Raw genomic sequence first — 10,393 nt, forward strand, 5'->3', positions numbered from 1 at the left:
ATGTCCAGTTATAAAATAAATGAGTCCTGGGGATCTAAGGCACAGCACGGTGAGTGTAGTTAATACTATAACACATATTTGGAAGTAGCTAAGAGAGTAGATCTTAAAAGTTCTCATCACAAGAAAAAAAATTTGTAACTATGGATGGTGACCGATGATAACTAAATTTGTGGTGATCATTTTGCAATATATACTGATACTGAATCCTGACATCATACACCTGAAGCTAATATAACATTGTATAGCAATTATACTGCAATTAAAAAAAAAAGACCCAGTCATGGAATTGTCCCCATTGGGGTCATACCGGCAGCATCCCATGCAGGACAAAGCCCCATTTCCTCGAATCTTCCCCCAAGTCACCTAGTACAAGCCCAAAGGCTCTCCGAAGTCCCCGTGAACAGCCCCTTGCTGCGCGGTTCCCCGGGGCGTGCGGTCTCCCGTCTGCACGGAGCATGGAGCCCCGCTTGCTCAATGACAGGTGTGTCCCCGCTGGTCTCCGGCTGGAGGGCAGAGACAGAAACTGACCGTCAGCCAGACTCACTAGAAGCCCTCACTGCCTCTGACCTGAACCGGGACCCAGGGACCCTGCAACATGGACATGCTGTTGAAGGTGTCACCTTGCCTGAGGGTTAAGGTCCTTTGGGATTGAACCCTGGGGTTATAATGAAGCCCTTCAGCATTGGGTCTATTTTATGTTCCCAGGAATAAGATGTCACGTGATCGGGTCTGTACTGTTCTCTGGCGAAGTGGTACCATGTGGCCCGTGCCCTCAAGGCATTTTAAATCTAACTGGGTACTGGCTCTCGGGTTGGTCTACGCTATACATTTTTGACATTTCCATTGCAAGCAGTGAGTTAAAATAAGAATGAATCTACCTGGGTGGGGATGCCTGGGTGGCTCAGTGGGTTAAGCATCTGCCTTCGGCTCAGATCATGATCCCAGGACCCTGAGATCAAGTCCCGCAATGGGGCTCCTTGCTCAGCAGGGAGCCTGCTTCTCCCTCTGCCTCCTGCTCTCCCCCTGCTTGTGCTCTCTCTCTCTCTGACAAATAAATAAACAAAAGCTTTTTAAAAAGTAATAAATCCAGCTTGAAATCTTACCTATGGAAGTGGGCATTAAAGATCCAGCATTCCTCAAGCCTCACACTAGCGGTCTCCTATCACCCTCACAACAAGGTCAAGAGGCAGGAATTCTAATTTTCTCCAGTTTTGCAGATGGCAAAACTGAAGCCTGGAGAACTTCTTTTATTCACAGACAATATTCTTCCTGAGGTCAAGCAGCTTATTGGGAATTAACGGCCGGCCAACTCACAAGCCAGAAGCCCAAACTTTAAGCTATATTCACAGTATATGTTAATTTGTATAATAGAATTTCTCCGTAAAGCACTTTTCTGTAATGTGGGTTTAGTGGTACAATGGGCGAAATCGTGTCTCCCCACTTAGGAAGTATCGTGCAATGAAAGTTTAAACAACAGAAAGCAAGAGCTATAAAGCAAGAATCGAGATCCACTCCTCCCAAAAGTGTCCTGTTAGTTTTTTCTGAATACCTTTGGACATCAGAGTACAGCCACAAACTCACAGAGTCAGCATGATTTTTTTCAGGTTGCAGCTTTCTGAGGCAGATAGGAGACCTGGCTATTATCGAGACCACCGCAAGCCTGTATCAACGGGGCCACTCTGAGAATTTGCTCCCCTCTGCTCCCTCCCCTGAGAAAATGTAGGCAGAATACCAGCAGCCCTTGGTTATACATCCCATGCTGATTTCCTCTGGCATCTCCAAGCCTAAAAGAACCAGTGTGGTGTGTCAAATATTTTTGCTCTATGTTGGAGCTCATTGTTAGGACAGAGCCACATTTGTGATCATGTGGTGAAAATAGGAGGTGACAGGGTCCTCCCTCCTTTTGCTTCACAAAAAGATTAGAAAGCTCATGGCTCTGCTCCTGGGCACGGGATACGTCCCTTTCCGAGTGCACTCCTGATTCAGGACACCAGGCATGTGAGGACTGTAGTCTGTCGTCCACAGGAAATCACCCCATGGGGCCACGAGACACACTAACATAGAAAAGGAAGAAACTGGCACAAAAAGAGAAACCAGAAAGGAAGTAACCTAGTGAATGTAATTCAAAACTGGAAAAAGTGAAAATGAGTTTCGAGTGTAAAAGGTACAGGTATGATATTCACTCCCCAACTCAGGCAACACTCTATTTACTAGTCCACACAGCAGTCGTCCTCACACCCTCTGCTCTTCTAACCTTTGGGTATCTGCCTGCTTCTTGTCTGCTGGAGAAGGTGAGGCTGGCGGCCAGGTGAAAGAAGGAGCTTCAGGGACAGGCTGGCTTTGTCCTTCCTCCCAGAGCAGAGAGAAGGAGGAAGATTGACCGAAGTTTGGAGGTGGCCAGGCAGCTGGTCAGGAGGCTTCTGCCACAGCACAGATGTGAGGCGATCAAGCTGAACCCGAGAGACGGGGACACGACTAGGGAAGCAGGGACTGACATCGAGTCCTTGAAGAAAACGTTAATGGAGCACAATGACTAGTTAGACCCAGGCCAAGAGTAAAGGCAGCATTACACGCAGCAGCAAGGTTTGAGCAGAAACGCACCAAGGAAAGCCGATCGTAGGAGTGGGAGAAAGTCTCTGGGAATTTGGAGGAGTGTGTGCGGACTCCGCGAGGGCAGGCACAGTGAGCGCTCAGCAAGGGCCAGCGGATGGAGCTCCGGCTTCCGGGCAGGACATGAGACGGCAGAGACTGCGAACGCTGAACAACAAAGCAGCACAGAGTGCGGTGGGGAAGGTGTCTGGATAAAATCGTTTCCCATGAATAGTCCAGGGCAGGCATTTCCCCAATCTGCACCCTCTTCCCCACAAAAGCTTTGGGGCCAAGGGCTTAGAGAATGAAGTCTAAGCTTTCAGGCTGCATTGTCCTTCTCCCCTTTCTCCACCCACTGAACTACTCCAAGGCCAATTTCAAATGCCAAGTCTTCCGTGAAGCCTTTGCCCCTCACCTTTACGCGTGTTGATTGTATCACTATTTAATGCCAATTCACTTTAAATGGTGTTTAATTGACAAAATGGAATTACAGAGATGGGAGGAGGCCGGAAAAGAACAGGGAAGATGTGAATGCCAGGTTGAACGTGTAAGATAACAAAATCACTTGACATTTAACTCTGCTCTCCTGTCTCCTAGGACTCCTCCAACAACCCCACAAGGAAGGGAGCACAGGCCTTCTTCGCTGGAAAACAAAAAACAAACAAAAAAATACCAACCCTGAAGCTCAATGAGGCTAAAGGATTTGTCCAAATCCTGTAGCTGGTAACACCAAGAGTCGAACCTAGTCATTCATTCATGCATTTATTCATTCATTCATTCATTCAATAAGTATTTATTGGTACCAGGTCCTTTGACACTGTTCCAAGCACGGGGTGGGGGCTGAAGAACACAGCCGTGGATCGTGGGTGGCCTTATTCTAGTGGGGGACATGGGAAATAATGGAGTCAATGTATAATCTAGAGTTACGAAGTGACAGTTCTATGAAGAAACATCACGTAGGAGGGAGACCCAGACCAGGCAGGGTTCCCCACTAGATGGAGTGGTCAGACATCCTGTACTCTGAGCCCTGAGCCCCGTCCTCTGCTCCATCCTGCAGACTCACTGCGGACGGAAGTCGATGGTTATGAAATGTGTAGCCCTGTTCTTTGGCGGATGCTGCCCAGGGCTTGGGATGTGTATATCTGAACACCAAAACCCATTCCGCGTGAGATCCTCCACCCCCCAACCCCCGGGCTATGAGTAGGTATCCATAAACTCCCACAAAGCAGGACTGCCTTACTTAGCTTCCAATGTAGACTATAAACTCCCTGGAGGCAAGAACCACTCAACATAGTTTCCAGTAAGTGTATGCGGGTTATGAGTCGATGGGTTGATCAGATTAAAAACAATTGGAAGAACCGAAGACTGTTCCCCTTAAAATCTATAGGACTTCTCCAAAATTAGCCTGGCCTCTCCACCAACCCCTACATTCCAGGAGCTCCCCTCCTGCACAAAGCCTATCGGGCAGCTCCGTACCACACAAGCCCCACTAGAAAACCAGGTCAGTGCAGGCTTCGCTAAGTGGTCAGCTGTGTCAATCTGGGACGTTTTTGCCAAGACGGGCCCTGTGACATTGCAGGTGGTGGAGAGTGGCAGAGGGGTATGGAGAAGACAGCAAAACAGAGATGGAAACTTAGTCCCACATTAGTGTGAAACCAATCTGAAGCATTACTGAGGAATAAACCGACTAGAGCAAGCGGCAAAGACAAAGTGAGTTCAACTACTTTGAGTAATCCATCTGATTTCCACCAACATCTCAGTCGTGTGTTGTGTGTGTGTGTTTTTTTCTTTATTTTACAGCACCACCGAACACCTGTCACTGTTACAGGAATGCATGTGCATACATTACTGGGGGAATTTCACATGCAATTAGCGATGAGCTATTTTAACTTTGTATCGTAAAGTTTTAATAGTTCCCGCAAACGTGACAATTACACTGTGGCAAAATCGCCTGTGAAGACAGAAGGAAGACTTGAAGCAACAAAACTCCATAATACTGTAACATAAACTTCAGTCCCGGAAGGGGTCGCTCTCCTTCCAAAACGCATCGTCCTTCCTAGATGATTCCCATTAGAATTCATAGTAGGTTCATTGTCGCTCGCCTGGCTTTGTACCAAGAGGAGACAGCCGATCCATCCAGCAATATTCAAGAAAGTTCCATGTAAACAAAAAGGTCCGGAATAAAACACCTGAAAAGAGAAGGTCCCGAACATGTCGCATCCGCATTAGCTGATCTCCAAATTCATAAAAACATTTAGATCACGGTGAGGATTAGGGTCTGATACAGCTTTCACTTGAGCAGCTACTTTCCTGATTCAATGCCTTCATTCCTACCTGTGGCGACTCGTGTGCAAATACACTCAGAAGTACAAATACAGAACAATTTAGCAGGTGAACGGCGGAGCTTAGAGAACAGGCATACTCATTATTCAGTCTAAATTCAAAACCCAAATCAGGTCATGTTTCCTCATTTTCTTTCTGACACAGTCCTTTTTGTAGTCTTTAATGACAAGAGTGTAAAAATATATTTAAAAACAGGAAATGTATCTTGTCCTCCGGGAAAAAACGTGATATGAGTTGGCAAAGGATTAAGCTAACCACAGACAGTACAGGATTTTTTTTAGCATCTGAACTTGTCCTTAGCACCGAGATGAGCTGCTTGTCTGGAACCAATAGAAGAAACATCATCAAGTGTAAAACCAGTGATGAACTAAACACCTGAGCCCCAAGAATCAATCATCCTGGTATTTTCTGGTCTCATTTTGTAGGGAGTTCATCAAACTGAGGCCATTCACGAGTTTAAGGGGTCATGACAGAACAGTGAGAACAAATGCTTTTTTCTTCATTTAATTCACTGTTATAATGGCTGATTTGCCTAATCAGATTTGTAAGGCCTTCCCCCCCCCCAAATTATATCTTTTCTTTAAATGTCTGAAGTTCCTGTGTAGAGATGACTGTCATTTTGATGAACAGTTTGATCTCTCCTTGAAAAAATATTTTTTAAAGAGTGAATTCTGCAGAACCGATTCTATTAAAATGATTACAGGGCTCTGGAGGGACTTTTATCAACAATAATTCTCAACTACCCTTAGGTTAACTCAGCAGCTCAGGACTAGAGACCAGTTTGCCCGCAGAGGACTGTAGCAACGTCTGCAGACATTTTTCGGTTGCCAGGATTCGTGGGGGGGCATCTAAGTGGGCAGGGGCCAGAGCTGCTGCCCAACGCCCCACCATCACAGGACCCACATAGCAAGGAGCTGAAAATGTCACTAATGCTGAGAAAGCATAACAAAAAATCTTGCTACTTACACAGCAGCCGCCTTACTGTAATCCCAAATCCACCTCGGTGATTTCTGTGATCTTGAAAGCACTCTTTCCTACAGAAATTTGGCATTCCCGATTTACCCCCCACTAGAGTTTGGCCAGCTGGTGGCAAAAAGAAAAAAAGTAACCAATATAGAGAGTATTTTTAATTCTTCCTCAAATAATGTCTCCCTATTTTATTGCTATTTTATCAACAATTAGAGGGATCATACTTTTTTTCTGTCCCCACTGGAGCCCGGTAGCCCTAATGGATATTCATAATAGCCAAGTGCCATGAAAACAATTCATCTCTATTTTCAAAACCAAAGTTGAAATTTGGAGGATAAAAGCAGACACAGGATTTCCCACAGCCGGTGCTGAAATTATGGGGAAAGGACTCTTTCTATGGAGATGGAAGGACAGAGGGCAGCGGCAAGCACCTTCCTATGTGTCCTCTGGGTTAGCGTGCAGGATGGCTGGTCCTGACCTCACACACAGAGGATGCCCTAGACTTTTAAAAAATTATTTTCATCACCTTAAAAAAAAAGAGAAAGTTTTCTGGAACTGACCTAAGCACATGGGAACTCGAGAGTAAACAACAGCATTATTCTAATCTCAGAGGAAAACAGGGTTGGTCACTGTTCATCAGATCTACTGCCCCACCAGGCAAGGTTGACTCAAAGAGGAAAAGAAGAGTCCCACCTTTCCTCGGGAGAATTAAACTGCAGGACAACTAAACGGAGAGTAAAACCCAAGTAAAAATACCAGACTGCAGGCACCCAGTGCTAGAGATGACAAAGGAGACTGTCTAGCCCCATACAAAAATATTGCATTTAATTAGCTTGTCCAAGCACGTTAATGCACTCAAAATGTCTATTGACAGTCTTTTCCTTTCCTAAAAAATACTTTAGAGACGCAAAGAACATTATCTGGATATGAACTAGTGTACAATTCTTTGGCCAGCTGCACAGCAACTATACAATTATAATCTTTTAATTAAAGCAGAACGATGTGAAATCAAATGAGACCCTCAAATTTGGAAGTGAGGGACAGATTTCTTCTTTGGTTCCAGTCAAGACACCTCAACCAACATTTGTCTAGAATCTCAATCACTCATCACCGTGGTGAGCTTCAAAGAGAACCCTGTGGTTTTTGTGAGTACATGCTATACTTTTAGTATTAAAAATAAAAATGTCATCTTTTTTTACCGCTTTTTTGGCTATACTGACTAGTCCAACAATCTCCTAGGGATAAAACTGCATTTACCTAACTCATGGCCAATTTAAACTCAGATCCTAAATTTTCAAGAAGTGAAAAAAATTCCTATCCTACTGATCACAGCTGCTTACTTATTTCAGCCTTAGAATGAACGCTAAGACTTTTTTTTTTAGATGGGATTAGTGCTGAAAAATGTGGGCACTTTTTCTGTTACTAACCCAGCATTTCTGTTGACTACTGTGCAGATTGTAAAGAGACCTCAGTGCCTGGAGCCTAAGAGATGACCGTTGTCGGTCCAATTTTGCAACGCATCAGAGAAGACTCTAGTTCTCTATGAGGGCATCTCCCACTTTCTCAGACCCATTTTGAGACTGTTCTGATTAAAATACTGGTGCCTAAACAATGTGTTCAATACAGGACAGATGCTTCTCCAATGTTAATGTAAGTCGATTATGGATCCAAATCAGAGTCTAATGAATTTATTTGCAATTGGTAATATGGGTCAGAGTCAGAAAAGGAAATAAAGGAAATTGTAAGCTCCTCAAAACATATTAAAAGGCAGCAATTAAATTAATTCTCATCTTTCCCTACATATACTCTTTTCCATCAAGTTATTAGTTGGCAACTATAATAAATACTTTAAAATACGTCTAGTGGAAGAAAAATCAATCTAGCTTATTTTTTGGCAGGAATGAATACTCAGTGTCATATATTCTATTTCAGGAATACCCATGTTCTTCTGGTAAATGCTACACGTATCAGTGTGATCATATTAAAAAAAACCCAAAGGAAATTGGACAAATAAGTCATTAAGCAATAAATGAGAACAGTCCCAACAGGACTGATTTTGCAAGACAGTATATAAGTATTGTCTCATACCTTAGGAAGTGGAAATATTCCCACACTTCCAAGTGAAAAAAAAAGTATTTTATGCATTAAACATCTGAAGCACCCCACAGCTGTAGTTCATTTCACAGCGGAAAGTAAACATGAGTTTTCTCTCCACCTCACAAAACAAAGAGGTAGTCAGAAAGCATTTTCTTCCTGTCTTCCCCTAATAAACTCCACGTCCTCTAACGTTCTGAGAGTATTTTCTACCTTAAAAGGTGTTCATTTTACATTTATTCGACAACGAGTCAAAGAAAAAAATTTCCGCAGTGGCAGGACTATCCAACTTTCCTTTTTTGTGATTTTCGAGTGAATGAAAGAAAAATAGCAATCATGATTCTTAAGCTTTTTCGATGTACTTGGCTATGAGCTCACCTGAGAGTCAGCTACGAGTTCTAATCTCTTTAAAACTAGAACTATTTTGAATCCCGTGTCCACAGCCACGGAGTCCCAGCCTTCAATGTCCCTGACATGCATACTAGCGCAGTTTGCTTCTTGAAATAAATGCTCGAACGAAAACAGTGGGTTCGTTGAAAAGCAACATGAGACCCCAGGACAAGGCAAAGGGGTTCTCAGTCACACAGAAATTAACAGACGCATGCAATTAACATCCCGCACAACCAGCCCCTTGTGAACACAGAGCGACCGCACCGCAGATTTGATCAGTGTCTACAGCCCACAGAGGTCTTTCCACAAGCCAGAGCACCTCATCTATACAGTCTGTTTATGTGGGGACCAGATCAAAAATGTGTGCTGTTGACATAATGTTGGTCCTCCTGAATTTTGCTAAGAGCTTGTCCGTGGTCACTCAGACAGCTGTCCAAAGATAATTCAATAGCCACTTCTGCTGTTTCTTGCCTCCGGAAGCTACCATTTCGGTATGCATCTAGAGGGGGACAGCCGTTGTGCTCGGCACAGCCATTGACATGGGCCAGAGGCAGGGCCCCAGGCGGGCAGCACAGCTGCTTCTCACAGCCCTTGGAGATGCAGGGTGAGCTGCAGAGGTCCTTCTGCTCCACGGGGGCCTTCAAGTCCACCTGCTCAAACTGGATGGTCACATTGTGGATTCCCACACCGTGGAAAATTTCTCGGATTTTCCTACTGGTGTCCTGATAGCCCCTGTCCTTCTGATACTTGATGTGCAGGGTGGCGATGATCTTTCCGCTTATCAGTTCCCAGACGTGCACTTCGTGTACACTACTAATCCCGGGCACGGCCGAGAGTTTACTCACTATGACAAGGAAGAGCAGACAATTAGCGAAGGCTCCTGGAAACAAGGTGCCACTACGGGGAGGAACGTGGTCCCTGAAGGCATTCTCACCAAAACGATGTATTTACCACAACGAGAAGAAAAAGAGCTGTATCTATATGGGTACATTTTCCCATAATCTTCTTTCTCCTCTCTGAGACCCTATACCATCCGTCATGAACCCGTAAAAGGCAATTCAAGAAAATAAGTTAAATGACACCCAAAAAAGTTCCCGGGGTTGTTGAGTTTGCAAGGGAAGAGACACCCAAACGGTCTGTGTCAGGATATAAAGTAGGATGCCTTTCTGAAAGGGGAGAACTTGGCAATATGGACCGAAAACTTTTACGAGAATCTCTAGTACTAGGAATTTAACCTACAAGGAAATACCCAGACATTCATGCACAAAAATGATTGGAGCAATGTTCTTTATATTAATGAAGAGATGGAAATAAGGAAATAGTTAAATTAATTATATAAAAGAATATGATAACAGCCATTAACATGTAAGTCTCATATTTAAGGACATGAGGAAAGTATATAAGATATCTTTAAGTGAAAAAGCAAATAGTTATACTGTATAAACAGCACGATCTTTTTCTTTTTTTTAAACAAACATCAGTGTATATACACACACAAAATTTAATGCAGATAAAATCTTGTTTTATTAAATGACTCAAAAATATTAAAAGTGGTAATTTCTGGGTGGAAGGATTATGAGAGATTTGTATATTTTTATTTAAGTCTTCTCTATTTTTCATACTTTCTCAAATGAGCATGTATTTAGAGAGATGATATTGAATAGTGATTATGAGCAAAGACCCTGAGGCCAGCCGTAGTCTGAATCCCAGTTTAGACACGGCCTTGGGTAATTTAGCTAGCCCCCCGTGCCTCAGTCTCCCTATCTGTAAGTCGGAATAATGACGATAGTACCCCATAGGTTTACTTTCAGGATTAAAATGACTGAATGTAAGTACAGCACTTAGATCATTACTAGCATATAATAAGTGCCACAGAATTGTTGCTACTGTTATTACCATCTATTTTTTAAATGTTTTAAAATATATATAATACAATATATATTTAAATGTTTATTCATATAAATAATAATGTTTTTAAATATATAAATATAAATTTTTTAAAAAATAT

General features: G+C 43.2%; 1 protein-coding gene across 1 annotated transcript in view; it reads right to left on the minus strand.

Moving 5' to 3' along the window:
- Positions 1-4,335: 4,335 nt before the first annotated feature.
- The window catches only part of SLC30A10 (solute carrier family 30 member 10), a 7,228-nt gene continuing 1,170 nt past the window's right edge, over positions 4,336-10,393 (minus strand). The window contains exon 2 of the mRNA XM_034667669.1: positions 4,336-9,324. Coding sequence (XP_034523560.1) covers positions 8,739-9,324 — 586 coding nt within the window. The 3' untranslated portion in view covers positions 4,336-8,738. The remainder of the gene's footprint in view (positions 9,325-10,393) is intronic.

This window comes from Ailuropoda melanoleuca, chromosome 8 (assembly GCF_002007445.2).
Source record: "Ailuropoda melanoleuca isolate Jingjing chromosome 8, ASM200744v2, whole genome shotgun sequence".
Lineage (NCBI taxonomy): Eukaryota > Metazoa > Chordata > Mammalia > Carnivora > Ursidae > Ailuropoda > Ailuropoda melanoleuca.